The sequence below is a fragment of the Bos javanicus genome, chromosome 19 (genome assembly GCF_032452875.1).
Source record: "Bos javanicus breed banteng chromosome 19, ARS-OSU_banteng_1.0, whole genome shotgun sequence".
Taxonomy (NCBI): Eukaryota; Metazoa; Chordata; class Mammalia; order Artiodactyla; family Bovidae; genus Bos; species Bos javanicus.
In genome coordinates this window covers 6,781,588-6,806,431 of record NC_083886.1, presented here as the reverse complement: position 1 = coordinate 6,806,431, position 24,844 = coordinate 6,781,588, and the positions used below count along the sequence as shown (strand labels likewise).

At 49.7% G+C, this 24,844-nt stretch overlaps 1 protein-coding gene and 1 long non-coding RNA gene across 7 annotated transcripts in view; one reads left to right on the top strand and one right to left on the bottom strand.

Annotated features, from left to right (window-relative positions):
* The window catches only part of HLF (HLF transcription factor, PAR bZIP family member), a 54,157-nt gene that overhangs the window by 13,026 nt on the left and 16,287 nt on the right, over positions 1–24,844 (bottom strand). For 3 of the 6 annotated variants that reach the window (XM_061390005.1, XM_061390008.1, XM_061390004.1), the window contains exon 3: positions 20,474–20,557. The exons of the other annotated variants lie outside the window; for them this stretch is intronic. In XM_061390005.1, the coding sequence (XP_061245989.1) occupies positions 20,474–20,557 (84 nt within the window). The remainder of the gene's footprint in view (positions 1–20,473; positions 20,558–24,844) is intronic. 6 annotated transcript variants of the gene reach the window in all.
* Positions 9,879–19,644, top strand: LOC133231640 (uncharacterized). Its single transcript, XR_009731180.1, has 3 exons — positions 9,879–15,216; positions 16,986–17,308; positions 18,262–19,644. It is a non-coding gene; the product is annotated as an uncharacterized LOC133231640 (long non-coding RNA).

Below are 24,844 nucleotides of genomic sequence, written 5' to 3'. Positions count from 1 at the left end.
TAATATAACTATACTTTAGGATTTTGAGTCACCTATGATTTATTTTTGTATAACATACAAGCAAGGGCCTTTACATAATACTTTCCAAATGGATTAATATAATGGTATTAGTAAGATTTGATGTTTGAAAGGGCAAGTTCTGCCCTCTTTATGGTTCTTTTTGGAAGATTTTCTTCAGTATTCTTATACTCATAGAAATAGGAATTTCAGGATACATTAAATTATATTCTAAATTAATGGGATTTTGAATGACGAGTGAATGAAACCATAGGTTAGTTTGGGGACAACTGATATCTTTAAAATATTCAATATATCCTTAGTATACTCTCCATTTTTATGATTTCATCTTTTTCTTATATCTTTAAGGCCACTTTACTCCCTTATTAGTTCTAAAAGCTCTAACAGAGTTTTCAAGGTAAATAATCTTTTCTGCCTCTAGAGATAGTTGTTGTCTCAGTGTTTATAATTTCTACTTTAAAAATAAAAAAAAATAACTCACTGCATTGGCTAGGCTCTGCATAAAACACTGAGTAAAACGGATGAGGCTAGAGTCTGTCCCAGACTTTAATGAAAATAACTTTTAATGCCTTACATCCTTAAGCTTTGTTCTAGACCCCTAGTAGATAACCTTCTGAGAAGCTAAAATAGTTCCAACCTTCCCAGCCCTACTGCACTGAGAGTTACTGTTGTTTTTTTTTAAATCAGAAATTATGTATGATAATACATTTCCTCAAATGCATTTTTAGTATCTGTTGAGATGATCACATGTTTTGTTTCTCTTTTCGTGTATTTGTTAAGTCTGAGCTTGGTATTTTTCCAGGGCTTTCTCTGAAAGAACTGGGTGGACAGGATCAACCCCATAGTGTAGACTCTGCAGTTTGCTGGGACATAGTTTTCTTTTTCCTAAAAGCATCTCAGTGAAAGTCATTTCTAGGAGAGCCAAGGAGGATTTCTGGTGGAAAGGGTGGAACAAAGGGCTTAAATCTGGACAGAGATTAAAAGTTATCTTGAAACCAAAGATTGGCCTCTGCTTTTGTCACAGAGTAGGTATGCCTAAGCCTCCAAAGAGCATAACTGAAGATAGGGTGTTTCTTATTCTTACATACTTAATAAGAATCGAGCAACCTCTTTGACCCCACACAGTCATAATTTGAGTATGAAATAGCACTTTTGACTGTCTTTGCACCCACTGCCTTCAGAGGAAAACCATCATCAGGGCTCACTTCACTGCAAAATACCCTGCTTCTGAGAATCCTTATGTAACAGGGAACCAATTAACTTAGAAGACTCTGTAACGTTCAAGGGTCCATCATGAGTGACCACTTTAGGTACTGACATTAAATAAAGGCCCTACAAGCACATCCTAAGGATTCGGGCTTCCTGGACCCTGAGGCTGACTCTGGGCCCTGAGGTCTTTATTCCAATGGCAGGAACCTCTTGGCCGGTCTAACAAGCACTCTGCAAAGACAGCAGTGTCCTGAAGGCCAGAGGTCTTGCCCCTTCCTCTCCCCGTGTTCTGTTACATGCGACCTTGCAGTTCCAGGCTGAGTCTATTTCCCCAGCCTTCGCATCTGGGCTGGCCCTGTGACGAGCGCTGGCCGACAGACCGTAACAGAAGCGACAGTGTCAACTCCAAGGCTGCGCCTAAGGAGGGCTCGCACGTCCTGCTGCTTCTCTGCAGCACTTCAGTCCCCACCAGTCACACCGCCCCACGAGCCTGCAGTGTGGGGAGGGGCTGAGGGGGACAGGGGGCAGGCCAGTCCAGGCCAGCCCAGGTCACCTGTTCCCCAGACATGCAAGTCCAGCCAAGATCAGCTGAGCCACCTGACCAACTCATAGCCGTTTCAGACAAGGGAACAATAAGCCTTCATCTGTGAATGCTACTGAGCATTTGTGAGTGTTTGGTAAACACTGTCGTGGCAACCCGACTGATCTACAGGCTGAGCTGCTGTACTTGGGGAGATGCTTATACAATAACATTAAGATTACAACAAGGTTTTAAAATGTACTGAGTAGTGGTTAAGCCATCTAGTGAGTCAGACTCGGGTTTGATTTCTCGTTCTGCCACCTATATGTTATAAACTTGGGTGTTTGAGTAAAGCACCAGAAAGAAATTGTCCCCTCTTCCTAGTAAGGTCTATAGTAAGGACAGAAACTATGGTGAATTTTTTTCCTTTTTAAAAATCTACTTCTCTGAGTTTAAGTTTTTTCATCTATAAACGCGGATTACCATGCCTGTCTCATAGGGCTGTGTGAGAAACGAATGTGAAAAAGAAATGCAAAAAGGCAAAATGGTTGTCTAAAGAGGCCTTACAAATAGCTGAGAAAAGAAGAGAAGAGAAAGGCAAAGGAGAAAAGGAGATATACCCATTTGAAAGCAGAGTTCCAAAGAATAGCAAAGAGAGATAACAAAGCCTTCCTCAGTGATCAGGGTAAAGAAATAGAGGAAAACAACAGAATGGGAAAGACTAGAGATCTCTTCAAGAAAATTAGAGATACCACGGGAACATTTCATGCAAAGATGGGCACAATAAAGGACAGAAATGGTATGGACTTAACAGAAGCAGGAGCTATTAGGAAGAGGTGGCAAGAATACACAGAAGAACTATACAAAAAAGATCGTCATGATCCAGATAACCACAATGGTGTGATCACTCACCTAGTGCCAGACATCCAGGAATCCGAAGTCAAGTGGGCCTTAGGAAGCATTATTACAAACAAAGCTAGTGGAGGTGCTAGAATTACAGCTGAGTTCTTTCATTTGCTTAATTGGAAAAGGAGTACGTCAAGGCTGTATATTGTCACCCTGCTTATTTAACTTATATACAGAGTACATCATGCAAAATGCCAGGCTGGATGAAGCACAAGCTGGAATCAAAATTGCCGAGAGAAATATCAATAACCTCAGATATGCAGATGACACCACCCTTATGGCAGAAAGTGAAGAACTAAAGAGCCTCTTGATGAAGGTGAAAGAGGAGAGTGAAAAAGCTGGCTTAAAAGTTCAGAAAAATAAGATCATGGCATCTGGTCCCATCACTTCATGGCAAATAGATGCGGCAACAGTGGAAACAGTGACAGACTTTATTTTTGGGGGCTCCAAAATCACTGCAGATGGTGAGTGCAGCCATGAAATTAAAAGACGCTTGCTCCTTGGAAGAGAAGCTATGAACAACCTAGACAGCATATTAAAAAGCAGAGACATTACTAACAAAGGTCCATCTAGTCAAAGCTATGGTTTTTCCAGTAGTCATGTACAGATGTGAGAGTTGGACTATAAAGAAAGCTGAGTGCAGAAGAATTAATGCTTTCGAATTGTGGTGTTGGAGAAGACTCTTGAGAATCCCTTGGACTGCAAGGAGATCCAACCAGTCCATCCTAAAGGAGATCAGTCCTGAGTGTTCATTGGAAGGACTGATGTTGAAGATGAAACTCCAATACTTTGGCCACCTGATGTGAAGAACTGACTTATTTGAAAAGACCCTGATGCTGGGCAAGATTGAAGGCACGATAGAGGATGAGATGGTTGGATGGCATCACCAATGATGCCATGATGGACATGAGTCTATGTAAACTCCGGGAGTTGGTGATGGACAGGGAGGCCTGGCGTGCTGCAGTCCATGGGGTTGCAAAGAGTTGGACACAACTGAGTGACTGAACTTAACTGATAGATGAAGTGCTCAACATAATTCACAGTGCCTGGGAAATAGTCAGTGGTCTCCATATAAATACAAATATGAAATATCCAGAGTATGAGGCGGAGAAGGTAATGGCACCCCACTCCAGTACTTTGCCTGGAAAACCCCATGGATGGAGGAGCCTGGTGGGCTGCAGTCCATGGGGTCGCTAAGAGTCAGACATGACTGAGTGACTTCACTTTCACTTTTCACTTTCATGCATTGGAGAAGGAAATGGCAACCCACTCCAGTGTTCTTGCCTGGGGAATCCCAGGGACAGGGGAGCCTGATGGGCTGCTGTCTCTAGGGTCGCACAGAGTCGGACATGACTGAAGTGACTTAGCAGCAGCAGTAGAGTATGAGGAGTTCCCTGGTAGTCTAGTGGTTAGGACTCTGCACTTCCACTGCAGGTTCGATCCCTGGCTGGGAAACTCAGATTCTGCAAGTTGCTTGGCACAGCCAAAAATATAGATAGATAAATAAATACTATGATCCCAGATACTTTTAAAAAATTGAATAAAAAGACTACACCTCCTCGTCTAAGCTTCATGGTTTCTTCACTGCGCATCTGAGTGTGTGTGTGTGAGTGCATGGTCAGTCACGTTCAGTTCTCTGTGACCCCATGGACTGTAGCCCACCAGCTTCCTTGGTCCCTGGGATTTCCCAGGCAGCTGGGTTGCTATTTCCTTCTCCAGGGGATCGTCCCAACCCAGGATCAAACCCGCATCTCCTGCATTGGCAGGCGGATTCTTTACCACTGAGCCACCTGGGAGGCATCTCTCTCATCCTCCTAACTGCTCCCCTCCTTCCGTTCAAGTCCTCACAATGGACTCTCCACACAGCCTGGAAAACATTCTAAAAATGGACCTGGACTTCCACGGTGGTCCAGTGGTTAAGACTTTGCATTGCCACAGCAGGCAGCGTGGTTTCAGTCCCTGATTGGGGAACTACAATCCCACATGCCACGTGGTGCAGCCAAAAATAAACATAAAAAAAATAATACAGACCTATGCTGGTCACCCTCCCATCTGAAACCCTCCAAAGACTTTGCACTGCCGCTCAAGGCTCCGCACCCCGCAGGCCTAGTCATGCAGCCTTCCCTCCGCTCCTCACGCCCCAAGCAGGACCTCCAGGTCTGGGTCCTCAGGATTCCTTAACCTAAACATTCTCCCCTGCACTGCCTGCCCGGCCCTTCTGTGTCCTTTAGTTGCTGGTGCAAAGCCACGTCCCCTCACTCTCTGACTTTGCTCTGCCCCAACTACCAAACCACCCTGTTTCATGTCCTTTGCAAAATGCATCTCTACCCCAAATTATCTTTTGTATTTGCTTGACTTGGTCAGAGACCTCCCTCCACAAACACGTAAGAACCAGGGGATGGGGACCTTGTCTTCTTTGCTGCTGTATCCCCAGCTTCTAGAAGGAGCCTGCATGGAGGAGACGTTTAATACTAACCACTGAACAAATGGAAATAAATACCCCTGGTTCATAATGAGGACTGTTTGGGGAAATATGTTTTCTTTTTATTATATTTTACCAATTATCTATAATGAGCCTCTTTTACTTTCAAAGACAGAAATAAAAATGAGCTTTTAAAATTGGACTTTGCTTCATTTTGCAAAGAGAAGAAGCCCCCAGAAAAGGAAGAAGAAGAGGAGAAAGAAAAGGCTTAACCAAACATTAGATGTGAAAGAGTCCTTTTCAACTCCAGCAGCTGTGAATCTGTCATAACATTTGACACTTTTCTAGTGTCCTGAGCCTTATTTGGCTGATACATTAACTTTGAGGCAAAAACAAATCCCTCTGTCTCTGTTTTAGACACACACACACACACACACACACTTCCCTTGTGCCAAATCCAGACAAGGTGCCCAGTAAGTGCTGTCCATGATTGCAGAACAAATACACTGAAAGGTCCCTATAAAGATCAGTTTGATCAAAGCAGCTCTTTCCTAACACTCTCTCCACAGTAATGGGCTCTCCACAGAAACATGGGTAAAGCACAACACTGAGAAGCCAAACCAACCCATTATGTATGAACGTAAGGAAGGGTCTGTCTGCTCCATTCACTGAGAGAGTGAGTGAAATGCTGCCCTGTGGGCAGGTGGACAGGCCCCCGCCCACTGAGAAGTCGCTGTTAGGAGCAAAGGTCAGTGGTCAGCACCCCCCTAGGTACCCCTCCCATGTACCACCTCACTTAATCCTCAAGATATGTGTGTAAGTTTGAATCATTAGTACCCCCTTTTTCCAGACAGTTTAAGACAAGCTCAGAAATGCTGGAGAAGGGAATGGCACCCTACTCCAGTATTCTCACCTGGAGAATCCCAGAGACAGAGGAGCCTGGCGGGCTACAGTCCAGGGGGTCGCAAAGAGTCGGACATGACTGAGCAACTATCACTCACTCACTCAGAAACGCTAAATAATGAACCAAGGTTGCCCAACTGGTAGATGAAACAGAATCTCACCTCCCAATTCTTCTGATTCTAAAGCCCAAGCTCTTAAGCACAGAAATGCCTTAAAGGAAAGCAAGGGATTTTGTACTCTCCGACTGAGCTCAGTGTCAGGACCTGGGTCTCCTGGCCTCATGGACAACTTCCCACTGACTCATGAGCCTGCCCCACAATTTACGGATTAGGAAGAGGAGGGTCAGAGGTGAAATCCACATCCTCCCCCCCGCCCCAACACACACACAGTCATGCAGCCGGAAAGCTGGAGGGAGACTGGTGGGGCTCAGTCTCCCAGGGCGCGCCATGCTCCTGGGCGTGGATGCTTCCCCAAGCGGGCAGGGATGCCCCCAGGCATGGACGAGAGCCCCAGGAATGAGGGCAGCCAGCCGCCCCGTTTCCTTTCCCTCCCCGCCTCCACCACCTCGGTCCTCCTGAACGGCCGCTCATGCCAAGGACACGCCTTCAACGACAAATCAACTAATGGCCCAGAGGGCCGGGGCCCCTGGCTACATATCATACAGGCATCTTTATATATCACTCATCATCTTTAAAGAGCTGCTGGATGGCCAGAGACCAGGCCTTGTCTGTGCTGTTATGGGATGTGGCTGCAAAGGTCATGTCACGGGGGAGCGTGTTTTACATCTACACCCTTGAGTGGTCAGCGCGCTAATTAACTCTGGGTCTGCGTTTGGGCACAGACAGGGGAAACACCATTCAGGCTCCTGCTCCAGCCTCTGTCCGTCCCCTCTGACCCATCCTTTGGAGACCGCCGGGCTCTCCTGAAAGCACAGATGGACTTGGACTCAGGGTGCACCTGCCCCTAACGAGCTCTGTGACCGGGGCCAGCCGCTCCCCCACGCAGAGTCCTGCTCTCTCGTGAGTTCCCCGGGGCTGGCTGCACTGGCCACGGTGTGGGGTGGCCACACGGCAGCGTCTGCGCCCCCGCCCTCCAGCACACACTGCCTGCCAGCTGCCACCCGAGCAAAGCCTGCTGGACGTCACCAAGTGTGACCCTGCGTCCAGGACAAGCACGCTGCTCTGGGATCGCGCTCCAGTACCCAAAATGGCCCTGACTTGATCTGGCAGCTCCTGATTTGGCAGAGGCCAGGGCTGGATTAGCAAGGCCTCTCATTCCAAGGGTGTGGATCAGCGCAAATCTTGCCAGTGGAGTCAGCAAGAAACCTGCCTCCCTGAGCCGACTGACAGCTGAGGGGCTCAGAGCCTCCCCCGTTGGCACGCAGTGCCACGCAGCAGCACCAAAGCTCCAGCCGGGGGTCCAGGCACGCGTGGGCCCACCGGCCACCACACCGTTGTTCCCTAGACAAAGTGACAGAGCCCCTCCAGCTCCTCTTCCCCAGGGCCAGAGTCTCTCCCTGCTGGGCGCATGCCATCGCCAGGTGCAGGGGATTAAAAAGGTGGCCGGAAATGCACTCACAGCCCCACAGACCAAAGCCGGCGGGTGCAGGCCGGATTCCAGGTCTGGCAACGCTGACCCTCCCTCCCCCCATCAACCACAGGTGAGTCGGAAGGGCCACGGATGGGAAATGGTGCCCGGTCCTCCCCTGCACTCTCCTGTCTCTGCTCACTCCATCCCAAGTCATGGCATGCCGCTGCACAAGAGCAGGCCTCTTGGTTCCTCTGCACTTGCAGGAAATGCATGGCGGGTCAAGACCTGGGAAGTGCAAGGTTGAATCCCACCAACTGCCTGCTTGCCCAGCCTTTGAATGCTCTGCACATCAGACACACCCTCTGAGAACTGCGTGGCTGTAATCCTCCCCAGGCGCCCAGGGAACGAGGGCTCTCATCTAGAATGACCGTGTCAATCCTTTCTGCATCTCCATGGGACAGAGGACAAGCGACAAGAGGCATGTGGAGGGGATGAAGCGGGGTCTGGGTTCCCCTCCTCTGCCCTTCCTCGGCCCCTGCGTGGAAACGGTGGTGATGTTGGTTTCCGAGGAGGAGCAGACACCAGAGCGGCTCCTGCCCAGCGTTATTCGCTGCCTCTGGACCTGGTTCAAGTGCACACGGAGTGTCGATGGCCTCGTCCTGCCCTCCTGACAGCCCTGCAGAGCCCCAAGGGCCAATGGGCACATGGTACCTGCGGAGAAACTGAGCCACTATGCAGTTTACGGAGGTCCCGCTAGGATGGGGCTACCTTCTCATCAAGCAGAGAAGCAAGCTCTCCATACCTGGAGGCTATTTTCGGAGGCTCTTTCCATTTCTAATGACAACACGCACCACTGGAGTCAGCACCGCTGAGGTCCCTGGAGCCTCTTTAATTGTCCGAGTTGGTGAAAATCTGCAGGTCTAGTCATTTGAAACCTGCAGTTTTCAAAGTGCTGCCAGGGCGAGTTATTAAACTGACTATTCTCCCCTGGGCCATGTGAATTTTTGTTTGGATTCAGGGACGAGGTAAGCACAGGGCTTGCTGACGTCCACGGCAAACCCCGGAACTGGCAGCAAACAAATGGCCCACATTCCCCTGAGCGACACCCTTCCTCCTCTCCCAACCCCTCAACCTATCCAAACAAACATAGGAAGAGAAACAGAATTGTTTGAAAGCCTGAGTTTCCGGATGAACATGAATAGGACTCAGGTGTGGCTTCTCAAGGCGATCCACACAAATTCTTTCCTGTGCTGAGTCTCCAGGCTGAGCACCCAAAAGTAAATAAGCTTTGCTAAGGCCTCCTGCCTCGGCACCCGGCCAGCGCACTCTGAAATTCTCTACCCAGAGTTCAGAGTCCTGCGCTGGTCAGGGTGCAGCCACACGAGGCCTGTCACTCACCGCCGCTGGGAACCGAACTCACAGGCTGAGCTTGCAGGGACCACCAGCCCCTCTCCCCGGGTCTCCCAAGGCCTGGACGCTGCCGTCTCCTATCTCTTCTTCCATCAGGCTTCAGGTGTGGACCACGCCCATCTCATGCAAAAGGACTGGAATCCAGAGACCAGGCCAGTGACGCGGACTGTGGGTGAGACCCCCTGGGCTCTGGTTTGAGCACCAGTTATATAATGAGATGCGAGTTCAGGATGAGAGCAAAGGTCATTCCAGCTCTAGCAGTAACCATCCTTAAGTCTTGGGGAGGCTGTGCATCTTGGTTCAGATCCGTCAGAGGCGGGACAGGCCATCCCTGAGGACCTGGGCTGATGCAGTGCCCTCCTCGCTGGGCCCCCTGCCCCCTGCAGGCTTGTCCTGAGCACTTCAAACAGCACCTCCACCCGATCAAGGCTGCCAGCGGCCTCGCTCCGCCACCTGGTCCAAGCTTTGTCCAGAGGCCGAGGATGACCTCAGCCCTGCTCCGCTCTCAGTCCAGCCACGCTGGTTGGCCCTGTTCCAGATGCTCTTGCTTCTCATCGTCTCCACCTCTACCTGTCTGACCGCCCCTCAAGGTCTAAGTCAAGCCCCCCTCCCACTGACTGTCCCAGTGTTGGTGACAACGTCCAACATGCCTCACATGTAATATCTATATCATATCTCATGCAAGCATATGCTGGCCTGGAAGCTTCTCAGGTTAAGTGACTCTATAGCTTTTAAGCAATTATCTGTTCTCAAACTACACTGGAAATCTTTTCAGGCAAAGGCCTGGCCAATGCCTTGCACAGAAGATGATTAGCAAAGGCTTGTTGGGACTTCCCTGGCCGTCCAGTGGCTAAGACTCCACTCCCAACACAGGGGGCCTGCATCTGAACCTGGTCAGGAAATTAGATCCTGTGTGCCGCAAGTAAGGCCTGGTGCAGCCAAATAAATATTTAAAAATAATAATAAAGTAAAACAATGGCTGTTGACTAAAACATTGATTTAACATACATTTACTAAGACCTACTATGGACTAAGTTCTGAGCGTGTGTGTGTTAGTTGCTCAGTCGTGCCTGACTCTTTGTGATCCCATGGACCCGCCGGGCTCCTCCGTCCCTGGGATTTCCCAGGCCAGAATCCTGGAGTGGGTTGCCATTTCCTTCTCCAGGGGATCTTCCCAACTGAGGGACTGAACCCGGGTCTCCTGCATTGCAGGCAGATTCTTTACTGTCTGAGCCACCAGCGAAGCACCAAAAGTTTGCATGTTCTTAATCCAGCAGAGCTGTCAGTTTCCTAGTTGTGTATTTACTTTTGTTGTGTGTGTGGGTGTGTGGGTGTGTGTGTGTGAGAGAGAGACAGAGAGTCGCTCAGTGGTGTTGGACACTGTGACTCCATGGACTGTAGCCCATTGTTCATGGGATTTCCCAGGCAAGGATATTGGAGTGGGTTGCCTTTCCCTTCTCCAGGGGACCTTACCGACCCAGGGATCAAACCTGAGCCACCAGGGAAGCCAAGCTGTGAAAATACATAAATAAAACCCAGCACACAGCCTGGAGGTGGACACTGTAAGCACACAGGTGTTCACAGCAGGTGCTAAGTGCTACAGGAGAGCTTTGCTCAGGGAACCACAGGGTGGAGGCCAAAGATCGATCACTAAGCCAGATCCCTGGAGGGAGTTGCAGGGACATTGGGAAAGGCTTCTCAGAGGGAGTTGGCATCTTGGAGGATTCTCAACATTGGCTGGACAAGTAAAGAGATAAGGGGTGATAAGAGACAGAGAGAACAGAATCTGTGAGGCCATGAAGATGTTGAAGAACTCCTGGATCAGGCAGGGAACTGAGAGCAGGGGGTAGCTGGAGCTTAGAGGTCGAGGAGAGGGGAAAGAAGAGCTGAGACCGGACAGAGAGGGGCCCTCGGTGGCCAGATCTCACCCTCAAGGGGCTGGTGAGTGAGTGATGAGGTGACACCATGGCAACAGTGGAGGAGGCATCAGAGGGGAGGCAGGACGTGCTGAGCAGCTCCCCCAACGCTGGGAGAGGGCAGGCTGGATTTAAGAGTCATTGATGAGGTAGGATCAATATGAGACTCCGTAAATCTGTGAGGCAGCGCAGGAGAGAGCAGGACCAACTTGCAGGTTCCAGCTTGGACAGCCAGAAAGGAGGTGATAAAACTCACCGGGACCCAGGAGACGGTGCCCTGAGCACTTTCAGAGGAAAAGTCAGAGTGTGTGGCTCCACCAAATCCAGGCACCTCTGGGCTCCAGATGGAGACCCCGGAGGATGTGGACCTCAGCTTTAGGCAAAAGTCCAGGCCTGAGAAGCGCAATTGTAACTAGAGATATGGATTTCACAGCCTTGAGATCCCCTGGGAGATAATACAGGGCAAGAAGAAAATCAGAGAAAAGGCCGTGGGGTAATCTTGACGTTCCAGGGATGGGAGCTTTAGAGGAGTCTGTGGACAGTTCTTGGAGAGGACAGAAAGGCAGGAAGTGGACTCATCCCTGGACAAGCTGGTGTCATGGGCTGACTGAGCGAGGGTTCGCCGCGTTACAGCTTGATAACTGGCTCCAGGTCGAGCAACCAGTGAGGTACAAGAGCTTACCTTCAGACTTGGGTTACTTCCAAAGCCCTATTCTCTCTACACTCCCGCCACCACTGACACCTGCCCAACTACAACAGGAACACCACAGGCCGTGGCCAACAATTCCCGCCAAGCAGCCCTCCCCTGGACCCCTCGGGCGGCGGAGCCCGGGGCTCTGACCCGCTCCTCGGGATGTCCATGTCTGCTCCGCGTCCTCTGGGGGAGCTCTCTCTGAGGGATGTGGAGCGACCAACCTAGAGTGGCCCCTTTGCATCCACTGCCTTGATGTCCCCTAAAGTCCTCGTGACATCTTTTGATCCGCTCTTGGTCTGGAGAGTGTATGTTGGACAGAGGATGACAGATAAAAAATGCCCGTAGATACCCCTCCAGCGCACAACAGAGAAGTCTGCAGTGCGCAGGCTGTGTATATAACATGGAGCAGGGAGGTTCTCTTCCTCAGTATTAATGATGATTCTGAAAGGTTACTAAATAAGTGTTGCTAGGCAACAGGAGTCGCAGTGGGGGTGTGGGGTGGGGTTCTGCTAACTCCGGGATATGGATTCTCGGGGAGGGGGAAATCAGCTTAACCCCACAGAGTCAGCTGGTACCTGAACAAAACGCACTGTGTGCCCCCCACCCCACCCAGCGTCTCATCCGGGGCAAGGCGGGCACTCTGCTTCACGTAGGTGCTCCCGGCACGGGTACTGTGGTCCGATGGGCATACACCTTGGTGATGAGGTATCATGGGAGGAACTGCATTTTAAAGAAGTGATAGCTTGGTCTCGGTTATTTGGGCAGAGGAGAAGGGAAGACTAAAGAGCAACACACACTGTTTCCAGCGATGTAAAACCTGAATCAACATTCACTGAGCATGCGTCATGCATGCCGAGACTTGGGAAAGGCAGACACTCAGGTTTTCTCAAATAAATTTAAGTCCTACACAATGGAATATTTGCCAAACAGGCACTGGTTTTGACAAGCAATAAAAATGGAGGGGCTTAACGGAATCTAGTCCTTGCCACCACCATGCTGGTGGGGGACAAGGGAGATGCAGGTACATTTTCCTACGTATTTATAAGCCTCGCTGTAAGTCAGCCCAGAGTCATGTGGTTCCCTTACATATACTAGCATAATATTCTAAACCAGACAATTTCTTAGAAATGTGTTGTTTCGGAAAAATTGGAATTTTCCAGCTTGCACTAAGATTAGCCAAGCTAAACCCATCTGGCTCCTGCCTCATGTAGAAAAATCTATATGGGACAAAAATCTGCCTTTCTATTCCCCAGGCACGAGGTGAGGTCTCCGTGCCTCTTGGGTAAACAGAAACGAGGACCAAGTCAGCATCAAACACTCGTGCGGGTCCTCGTGTTGCGAAACCCCTTCTCTAGCCTCAGGCTAGGGCCCGCCAGGACCACGCGCGGGACGGGGGGCCCGGCACAGTCTGTGACCTTTCGGTGGACCCAGCGGGGCCCAGCACCTCCGTGACCTTTGTCATTCCAGTGTGCAACCCGCCCCCACCACCCCAGTCAACTCAGATTTCCTAATATTGATAGAAACTCCTTAGCTAACAAAAGGCAGTTCTTACCTAAACATGGGAATGAGAGAAAGAAACCAACTGAAAAGACACGTGGGCAAACAATAGATGGGCAGGGATAGGGGTGTTTCCTCAAAAACGAAAGGACAGACATATCGGACAGGGACGGAGGGACAGGGATGTATCCCTCCAGCGGGTGGGAGGCGTGAAGCGAGACGTGATGCCCTGATGCCAGCGGGCAAGGACGCCGCTCTTGGCAAAGCTCGGCAGACAGAGGCCTGGAAGGGGATGGCAGAGCACAGCCTCAAAGGACAGAAGGAGAGCGACCGAAAGCAATGAAGGCGGAGACTTTCTTCTGACACACGCTGTGCAGGAGGAGTCATTCCCCGAGACGGAGGATGCTTACAACGCGCTCTCTGAAGAAAAGATGTCCGTTTTCTCTCTATCTCCTGAAGCTAACTAAGCAGAAGAAAGGAGACACTGTTACTCCCCAAAGTGGGCCAGGCCAGGGGCTCTTCATATTGAAGTCAGACAGCAAGGTATTGACTTTCATATCCACAAACTCTGTCTCTTCTAATGGAATCTGAGGCCACGCAGTAAGGAATTACCCACTAGCTGGCCACCAAAAGGGAAGCCTTGCTATTTGGATCTGAAAGGGCATAACTGAGGCATCACCACCTAGGGGCACAGTTCCTAATTTTACCCCCTTTCTGAGGGGGTAACCCTGGTTATGGCCCAGATTCACCTGCAGAGCTTTAAAACATATAGATGTTCAAGTACCTCTCCCACCTCAGTCAGAAGCTCTGAAAATGGGGCCTGGAACTCTCTATTTTCAGTTTGTTTTATTGATTTATTTTTTTAATGAAAGAAGAAATAGCCTTCACACTCACTTTTGATAGGAACTAGTACAATTCTTTTAGAGCCTACACACTTTGAACCAGTAATTCCACATCTAGGGACTTACACTTTAAATATGCTGAATGTATGGAGAATGGCAACCAAGGATGAAAACAAGCTAAAGGTACTTGTTAAATAAATTACAGCACATCCAGACAATGGAATTCCATGCAGCCAGGAGAGCTCCATATACTCATATGGAAAGATATCCAAAAAACATTAAGCAAAAAAGGCAAGTTGCATAACATTATGTATAGTACATATTCTTCGTATAGTGTGTGCATATACATATATTTCCATACTTCTCTACACAATCAATCTCTCTATAAATATATGTACACATGTATTTATACACACAAAGAAAATGTCTGGAAGAGTATCCAAGGCACTGCTGACTGTTAAATCTGGGAATTAGATATAGGAACTCAAGTTGTATTTTACACTGGTCATATATTACTTCTCAACATTCAAAAAAACTAAGACCATGGCCTCTGGTCCCATCACTTCATGGCAAACAGATGAGGAAACAATGGAAACAGTGACAGATTTTAATTTTGGGAGGGCTCCAAAATCACTGAAGATCGTGACCGCAGCCATGAAATTAAAAGACGCTTGCTCCTTGGAAGAGAAGCTATGACCAATCTGGACAGCATATTAAAAAGCAGAGACATTGTTTTGCCAACAAAGCTTCGTCTAGTCAAAGCTATGGTTTTCCCAGTAGTCATGTGTAGATGTGAGAGTTGGACTATAAAGAAAGCTGAGTGCTGAAGAATTGATGCTTTTGATTTGTGGTGTTGGAAAAGACTCTTGAGAATCCCTTGGACTGCAAGAAGATCCAACCAGTCCATCCCAAAGGAACTCAGTCCTGAATATTCACTGGAAGGACTGATGCTGAAGCTGAAGCTGCAATACTTTGGTCACCTGATGCGAAGAGCTGACTCACTGGAAAAGACCCTGATGCTGGGAAAGACTGAAGGTGGGAGGAGAAGGGGACGACAGAGGATGAGATGGTTGGATGGCATCACCGACTCAATGGACATGAATTTGAGCAGGCTCCAGGAGTTGGTGATGGACAGGGAAACCTGGCGTGCTGCAGTCCATGGGGTTGCAAAGAGTCGGACACGCTAAGCGACTGAACTATTTCTTTTGTAATTAAATTATTTTAAATAACTTTTTTCAAAAAGCTCCTCCAGAGAGTCTCACATGAGGCCGAGGTCGAGAACCAATTTGTTGTTGATGTTGTGTCGCTGAGTCCTGAACCAAAGGTCTGAAGATACAGCCCACGTGGAGGTAAGTAGCTAGCACATGGAAGCCAGTAAGGAAACCCACCACCCATAGAGATTCACACCATGTCATACCTCTGACGTGCCAGAAGGTGGCGCCGCAGAGACAATCACCCAGCTCTTGGGCCAAAACTTTTCAAAACCAATTTTTCATAAACCAAAGTCTTTTTGCTCCTCTCAGGACTCTTTTTTTATGCCAACAGCATTCTTTGCTGCTGCTTCCATAGGGGAGATTTACACACATTTGTGCCATGTGCATTTTTTCACAGAAATCCATGGGTCATTCAATATATTCCAATACAGTGCTTGGGAGATGTCTTCCTGAAGGCAATGGGCTTGCTCAGAATGCCCCCTCCTGTTCAAATGGTCCCCAGTTGTCTGCTCTGGTTTACTTATCTCCTTATCTTATTCCAGAGTCAGTTCCACAAAAGCAGACAACAGTCAGCTACGTGGGGCGTCTGTCCTTCTCAATCCATCCTCACCTTTGGCCAGAACAGGCAATGTGGGGAGTAAGGCAGCCCAGGGCAAGGACCACACCTTTTCCTCCCCTCCCACCAAATGCTTTTCTGAAAGTGGGTGTGTTGCCACAGCAACTGTCAAATTCCATCAGTCACACCGCCTCTAACCTCCCAACTTCTTTAAATGTGCCACGTTTGAGACACGTGCCTCAGCTGCCCTGGAGTGCAGACCCCCGACCCCTCACCACACACCAAAGCCTCGCTTCTCTGGGTATTCATCACATATACATTCTTTTTATTATTTTCCCTCTCATTTTAAAATTTTAGTCTCATGTCCCTTAACGCTATGATCTGAATTAATTCTTGAGCGTATTTAATGGAAATTATTATCAGTCAAGAAAAACTCAATGAGTCATTTAAATATGTACTTCACATTGAATAATTTGAGCTCATTCTTCAAGACACAGTTCATCTCTGATCGTTTCTCTGCACCCCATTCAGAGCTGACCACTCTTGCCTTCCTGACTTCACTTTGTCCATACCCTTAACACCTTTTTTTTTTTAATTTCTATTTTCTTTCTTTACAACTTTCATTTCTTTCCAAGTGGTACTTTTTTTTTTACCCCCCTCTATTTTTTGGCCTTGGCATGTGGCTTATAAGATCTTAGTTCCCCAACTAGGGGCTGAACTTGCGCCCCCTGCAGTGAAAGTGTGCTTCGTCACTCAGTCGTGTCTGACTCTGTGCAACCCCATGGACTGTAGCCCACCAGGCTCCTCTGTCCATGGAATTCTCCAGGCAAGAATACTAGAGTGGGTTGCCATGCCCTCCTCCAGGGGCTCTTCCCAACCCGCAGATTGAACCCAGGTCTTCTACATTGCAGGCAGATTCTTTACCATCTGAACCACCAGGGAAGTAGAAGTGTAGCATCTTAATCGCTGGACTGCCAGAGAAGACCCATACACTTTAGTCATATTTATTTATCTATCTCTTTGTAGTTCATAAACTTCTCAAGTTCAAGAGATAACATCCTCCTGATCTCCGAATTTCCAACATCTAGTTCAAAGCCTGATAGCTGGCCCTCAGTAAATGTCAGGTAAGGAAAAGGATAAATGCACTGAAAACAAAGGTTCATTTGCTGTGATCCTCCATTAATTTTTATCATGTTAAGTAACAGGGATAATGATGTGGCGACCAGGTATCAAACCTGAAGGGAAGAGCCAAAGAACACATGTGCAAATGCTTTTTTTAAGAAGGAGAATACAGAAAGTTCATTCCTGAGACTTTTATACCATCCTCTTTTTCATTCTTGTTTTTCAGATCCAAGAAGTGCATCGAGAGGGAGGCTCCTCCATATGGGGAGAAGCAGTGAAGCCCCGAAGAAGGAAGCTGTCACATTCCTGGAGTCCTCACCAGGCAGCCTGACATCTGGTCCACACGCAGGGAAAAGAGGCCACATCCTCACATGGAGCTCTATTTTTGCATCTGAACTGCTGATGCTTCACTTGTACAACTTGCCTCACACACAGCAAGGGGAAGGGAACTAATATTTACCAAATGCCGGCTCCACGCCCCGAGCCTCCTCACCTACCTGACTCTGTGAACACCCGTTCCCCACGTTTTGAGTCTGCAAGGAGCTCTCGGTAAGCATGTCTCTGAAAAGCACGTGAAGGTGCGCACTCCCTTCACCCACCCGCGGATGGCGCAGCACAGAGCTGCCGCCCGGCACGTCCACATGGCCGTGCGTGGTTCTCTGTGCCAGCCGCTCGGGAGGGCTGAGGAAGGAAATCTCAGCACGGAGGACTGGTGTTCTCGGGCCCCACAGGCCTCCCTGCTGCACCGGGCAGATCAGCACAGCCTGGGCCCTGGGGGCCCGCCCCTGCCCTCCGCCCTCCGCAGACCGCGCCACGAGCTCGGCACAGAGGCACTGCGTGCTGCCAAGCCTCTAGAGTGTCCCTGACTCTTCCGGGATGGCTGTGTTTACCACTTCACTGAGGTTCACTTTTAAGATCGGACTGGAAGGCTCTGTGGCTTTGAGAGTCGTACCAAAGCACAGAATCCATTTTTAAGTCACATCCGCTATGATTTGAAAGGGAAGCCTGCGCTCTGACAGCTGGCCTCCCCAGGCCGGGGCGGTGTGATCTCAGTGCCGCCACAGACACATGCATGGCCTGGTTTGGGGGTCCTTTCGCTGGCATCCCCTCCACACCCAGGCCCCCAGGATGCCTGACACTGTCATGCCATCCACACGGGGGTTCCGAGGTCCCGGGAGTTCTCCACCTTCCATGAAGGCAAGCATCTCCTGCGGGGAAACAGGAGGGTGGGCCTGCACACGGGTGCCGCAGCCAGCCCGGCTGCCCACTGACCGGACTCCGTCGGCTGTCTGCTCCTTCTCCGGCCCTTGGTTTTCTCCTCTGTGCAAGGAGCATAATAATAGTACCTACCTAGTACCAATAATAGCAGCGCCCAGGGCTTGCTTTGAGTTTTAATTGTACATGTAAAACCACTCAGTCTAGCTTGTAGCCCAGGCTACAGTAAATACTAGAGAAGGATTAGCTGTTAATCACACTGTTCCTTTTTACCCATCTGTTTGAAGGAAGCTCTGTGTTCAGAGAAAAACTGGTGCACACTGCAGACTGCCTGACTCTCAGGATTTCAGCTGTCAAGAAAGAAGGCACGAGGGTGACCGGTCCGGCTGCCTCACCTAACGGGCCTCCCCTGTGACGCAGGGTGCCCTGGGGTGAGCAGGCATCACAGCTCACCATGCAGCTTTGGGTTGTACCACGCTCTTCTCTGAACGTCTGCTCTGTGCGTTTGTCTGTTTTTCTTCCACACCAAGGGAAGAAGATGGCCCTGGTGCAGTTTCCCCTGAAGTGAAGGGATACTCCCCTCACATTCCAAAGGCAGACACCCAGGACTCTGTGCCAACAAGCCGCCTGCCCCCCTCTGACAAAGGCTAACCGAGCGGAACGCTGTGTTCCTATGAGCCAGCCTGGCCTTCCTAACCAGACTCAAGCCAGGCTTATTTATTAATACGGCGGACCCAAAGGGCCAGGACAGATTTGCACCCGAGAAAGCAGATTCGGAATTATTAACGTTCCGCCTTATGAGTTTATACATGGCTCTTTTTTAAAAGTTCCCCCCAAATCACAACTTGATCTGTAACATTTAAGTTCATGAACCAATACATACATTTATATATGAACATACATGGTAAATATGCCAAGATGTTAATTCACCCTGGATAATGGAAGGGTGCTTGCTATGCAGTTTTTAAAAAATATTTTAAACCTTTCTCAAAATGATTTTTCAAATGCCGCAGTTGTTTAAATAATCTTCTGCTCTGTTTTCTCCAGAGGCCTCTGCAACCTCACCCTAGTAGGAGGGAGGTTCTTTTCCCCAACATTCTACTAAACTGAGACACAGCAGACTGAACAGCAGCAGCACGTGGGGGAGGGTCCCACACCTCTAGGGGCCTCCAGAAGCTTCACACTGCGTTTTCTGGTGTGGGCACACAGCGGGCAGGGGGCTTAGAATGAACTCTGCTCAGAGACTGTTGAGGACATCACAGATCCAGGCAAAACCCAATCTAATTCTTGACCTGCCATGGCAGAGGACAGGAGGCCAGAAGGGCAGCTCTGGCCCCCAGGCCATCCTCAGCACAGGGTCGGCCCCCGAAGCCCCTCTCCCTCCAGCAGGGCCCTGTCTATCTCAGAGGCCCCAGCCACTGGCGGTGAGGACAGAGCAGCCTTCCTCAAACCAACAAACCCTATGCTCAGGGGAGTTACATCCTAACGTGTCACTGGAGAGGCCTCTGCATCTGCTAACTGAAGAACTATAAGTTGGTGTTTTTCAAAAAACTGGGATTCCTCTCCATTCCTCCCTTCCCCCAACCCAACCTGGGACTTCTTACTTGCCCAGTTAAAACTCCGATTAAGTACCTGTTAAATGAGTTTCACAACTCTTACAGGTGATTTGGGGACACGGAACAGTCTGGAGTTGCTGGCTTGCCACTTGGCATGGAAAGTCAGGGCTGAGTGAGTACCCACCTTTGTTTGTAATCTCTCATCCTTGGCTATTCAACAACCTATCAGAAAACAGCCCAAAGAGCAGCTCACTGGAGCCCTGAGGTCAGCCCTGACCCCATCACCGTCCACCAGGGTCTGTACGCACGGCCCCTCCTCCAAGACCACCCTGACTCAGCGCTGCCCTAAAGGAGCTCATCACATCCCCCGGACCTTCCATACAGACTTGCCATTTTGAACCAAATTCTGCCGAAGATATTGAAGTGAGCACAAGTGCTCCTGGAAAACCATTTATGGTGAAAGTAACGTCTTTGCGGTCTCAATCACTCAACAAATGCTGACTGGGGAGGCACGTACACCAACCATGGGGCAAAGCATGGGCTTCAGTGCCTGAGAGAAACGCCCAATCCCTGTCTCTTGGACACCCATGAGCAGGGGTACAGTCCACACAAGTGCTCTGGGGAACATGGGGTTCAACACACCACCACCTGTTTTATGCAAAACTCTCATGGGACGGAAGTACCCACATTGGCACGAGACTAGGTCAAACCCAGGCCCAGCCACTTAATCTACTGATTTTCAAAGTCCCAACACAGTCAATTCTGAGTGGCAAGTGTCCTGCCATTCAAAGCAGTAAGAAAAGCAGTGTGCATTGCATCAGTTAATTATATCATCAAGTTACATTCCCTGAACCCTCCCCCAAGCAAGGGCAGAGGGTAGCCGCCTCGAGGTGCCATCTTGCTGGGTGGCAGATGGCAGCGAGCCAAGAGCTTACACACTCACCGTGGCCAACGTAGAAAGCAGGTGACCCACACAACACACCCGCCAGACTGCAGATCAGACCATCCCCGTCGTCCACCAGAGCTTCTGCCCATCCAAAAGGAAAAAGAGACAAAAAAAAACCCTAAAAAAAAAACCTGTCTTGCTTATAAGGGGAAGGAGAACAAAGATTCTGAACTTCAACCATTTCTCAATGCTTTCAGGAGATCTCTTTGAAACCGCAGGGCAACTTTCATCTCTCCAATAACCTTGTCTGACCTCACCTGAAATGACTAATGTGATTGCAACAGTTTTACTCTGTGAAGTGGCCCTCTTTCCACCCCCCACTGTGCTGAGGCCTCTACCATCACCATGAGAACTTGGCATTATTTTTAAAGCTAATTACCTTCAGGTTTTGGAGACAGGTGGCATGGGTTTCTGCCCCCTCCCTTCTGCAGAGTAAGGAGAAACTTGTCCAGATGCCTGGCAGGAGAGCCTGCATCCTGGTCCCCAAGATTCTGGGCACCCTTCTCATGGGGGGAGGGGATCCGTGGCATTCTGTTCTATGAAGCAGCAGCTGCCGTATGCATCTTGTGGATGAAAAAGTTTCTTAAATCTTTATTAGTTGCTGTTTGGCTAGATGGGACTGACAGCAAAAGCAACATTCCAAGGCAGTCAACACTGGGATCAGAATAAGACTTGGCACTTGGGAAATCCCCAAAGGATGTATGGGCTGGCACAATGTGGAAAAAAAGAGTTTATTTTCAATTTTTTGTTTGTTTCAAGAGGGGTCAATTTCATTGAGAAAAGAGAGGTAAGTATGATTCCAATGAATCTCTGTGTTCTGACCATTCTGATCTTTCCTAATCAGGGTTTAAAATTCCAGAACCAAAGTTCTTTTCAAACCCAAGTCAGGCTTAGGTATCCACCTGTAAGAATGGTGTATGAGCCAACACCAAAAAGAGGAGGTTACACCACCCCTTTCCCCCAATTCCTCTTTTTGAAATTAGATATTTGTGTTACTGAAGGCGAAACAATGAGCTCAGTCCCAGAGAAAAGTGAGGTGAGGATGGGAGCAGAGGTGCAGAAGGGAGGGGATTACAAAATGTTAAGTACCAAGGTCGGGGGGGCAGAAATAAAAATAGACCAGTAAGGGAAAACTGAATGGAAGAGGTTCGTTTGTTTATTTTAACAGTGTTTGCCATTCCAGGAGGCTTGCTGAAGCTCTTTCTTTCAATGGCTGGCCTTGGACCAGCATTTGAAAAGTCTTAGATCTTTGGAAAGGAAGATTTGGACAACAAAGTTGTTTTATCTGGGAGGGTCACTAGTTTACTCAAGAGTTCCAGGACTTTGGTTTTGATGTTATTACCTTGGCCTGAGTTTCTCTGTCCCAGGCAGTCCTGGCTATGTTTACTGACTTAGGAAACAGGGGAACCTGGAGGAGGCCTCTCCCGCCCGCCGCTGCCATGCTTCGCTGGGTCCCCGCATTACCCGGGCCCCCTTAAGACGTCAGGGACGGGGACCAGTCAAACATGCTTTAAAGGTCCTATCTCTCGACACTCATAAGAGGGAAATAACACTTCTCTAACTCACTCCCCAAATAGACGCCGCCGTGGATGTTCTGCCAAGGAGTGATGCGAAAGTGTGTTCCAAAGTGAAATGTAAGCTTGGCGCGGTGCCCAGCCCGCGGCTGGATTCTGCACAGAGCTGCGGGCTGGCGAAGTGAAGGAGCACATTTCTCTCCATGTGACTGCAAGAGCCAGGCAGCCAGAGCAGATTTCTTTGTGTTAATAAAATGTGATATCTAGACTGTACACACAGGCAGCCCTGGGAAAACGTGAGCCAAAGGGAAGGACCCGAGGAAACCCACGGCCAGGCTGAGGAGGGCTGCAGCGGTCGGCAACCTCGACTGCACCGCCCAGGGCGGCCAGGCCGGGCAGGTGTGGGATGAGCCCCGAGTCAGAGGTGAAAGGTCGTGCCAGGCGCCTGCGCGAAAGCTGCTTAAACATCAGATAATCCACGGAGGCGCAGCGAGCATGTCCTGAGCAAAGGCTTGCTCTTCCTTGACGGGCCAGAGACCAAAGTTCATGGGCACTTTCTCAAGATGTGGAGTTTACCCTGGACTCGAGGCTCCTCCCCCACAACTGAGATCCCTCCCAGGGTGGCAGGAGGTTGGCTCCGGGGTTAGACTGTGTATGCTCCAGGCTGGCACACGCCTCGCTTTTGTGGGCCACTCCTGCCTCACTGCCACTGTGGCCTCAGCCTCCTTTGACCACAGGAGGTAGCCACTGCCCACGGACTCAAGCCTGCAAACCCACGTTTGGGGGCACCATGTGTGGGGGATTCACGGGGAGGAAAGGGGGAATTAGGGCCCCTGCTTGCTGAGTCTCTTTCAACACCGTAGATCACTTCCTCTCCAGGACTGTCAAAGGAACTGTGCCCTCTAGCTAACTTGATCTCCCCAACTTGGAAGGTACTGGGGGCACAGGCAGAGCCCTGGGGCCCCAGGAGTTTCCAAACGTCTCAGGGGATGTGCTGGAGGTTGCAGGACTTGCCAGGCTTGTGGGCTCCTCTGATGGAAAGGGATGGAAGGTCCCAGAAGACACTGGCACTTAGCTCTCCTCCCCTGCAGCAGCCCAGCCCTCAGGCTCCTGGACCACAGGGTATGCAGTCAACCAGAACCAGCTAATTGTGGGGCAGCTGAATTGATGAGTACCTCCCAGGCCCAGGTGAGCCTTCACCTTGGTTAATCTGCAAACTGGTTTATCGGCCTCAGGATAATTGAAAGTTAATCGTAGGCACAGCCCAAGTGCAGTCACTGGAAACGGCAGGAAACCACAGTAGCAGAGGAAGTCAGGTCCACGTTCAGTGAACCTGTCACTTCTCAAAAGACAATGTTCAACCTCGAGCCCACTTCACGCGCGGCCCCATTCACTCCTGCAACTGACCCTTGTTACACAGCGACCCTGGCTCCTGGGAGTGCTCAGTAAGTGCTCAATAAGTTGCAGTTATTATTAATCCTTTAGTGTGGTCGAGCCTGTGGTCCCAGGTGGCGCTAGTGGTAAAGAACCTGCCTGCCAATGCAGCAAACACAAGAGATGCAGGTTTGATCCCTGGGTAGGGAAAGTCCCTTGGAGGAGGACATGGCCACCCACTCCAGTATTCTTGCCTGGAGAATCCCATAGACAGAGGAGCCTGGTGGGCTACAAAGGGTCACAAAGAGTCGGACACGACTGAAGTGACTTAGCACACACAAGCACGCACAGTGTGGCTGATGGATTTAAAGTTAGGAAGTTAGGAGGTCTCCAAGACATTTGGCTGGGGGAACCACACTGGGGGAGCTGCAAAAACCACTCTACTCTCCCCCTGAGTGTGCTTTACAAAAAGGAAAATCTGAAGAGTTTAAACATCGCTAGGAAAGCGTATCAAGAGTACAAAAACATCCAGCACATTCTGAAGGGGAAGAGAAGTCAACTTCAGAATTGCTAACATGGATACCTGAGGGTCATCCTCAAACCTATACAGGTTGGTAAATTCTCCAATGCTCTTTCAGGTAACAGAACTTCTGTTTTAAACGTCAAGAATCACAGTGTGCAGTGTCCCGAGGGCCCAGCCTCCCGGTCCTTCTGAGGGCTGGGTTTCCGCCGCCACAGTCTGCAGGGCTCCGCGGTGCGCGGCTGCCCTGCGGGAAGGCGAGTGCCCTGGTCTGCGTGCTGAAGTTTCCATGAGAATCTGATGGTGACCGCTGGAATGACAGCTTCCTTCCACCCTCAACACCGGTCCTGTGACCATGGTACAGAATCAACAGATTTCCCTGCTTCCATCCTGCGACACTAACCGGAGGAAGACTCCTGCTGAGAGCGGAACAGTACCTGCCAGGGACTTGGATAAGCACTTTCCCAGGACACCAGGAACAGCACTGGCGGAAGTCCTTGACCTTCTTCCCACTGGAAGGACAAGTCCCAGAGGATCCTCCCACCCGGCTCAGTTGGGACAGCAAAGACCCGGCACAAACAAGGTCCTACCTCCGCTCAGAGCAGACATCCCTAATCCATCACAGAGCTCTTTCCACTGAGCCCAGACCAAGTTTCAGTCTTTCAAGACATTCCAGGTACCTCCTAATCCATCAAAAATGGCTGGGGAGAAACCGGCTTGCATGGGAAGTTCCTTCACACAAAAACCCGGCCACCCAGAGGGGCAGGCCAGGGCACAACAGGCCGCAGCCCTCCAGAGAAGTTCCATCAGAGCTAGCTGTGGGCCTTGGGGTTTTCCTGCTTCTCTTTTTTAAAAATTATTTCTCTGGCTAATAAAACACCACTTAAAAAAAAAAAAAAACTCTAACCCTTGGAGCAGTGATTTCAGCCAGAAAACTTGCTTTCAGGGTTATTCTGGAAT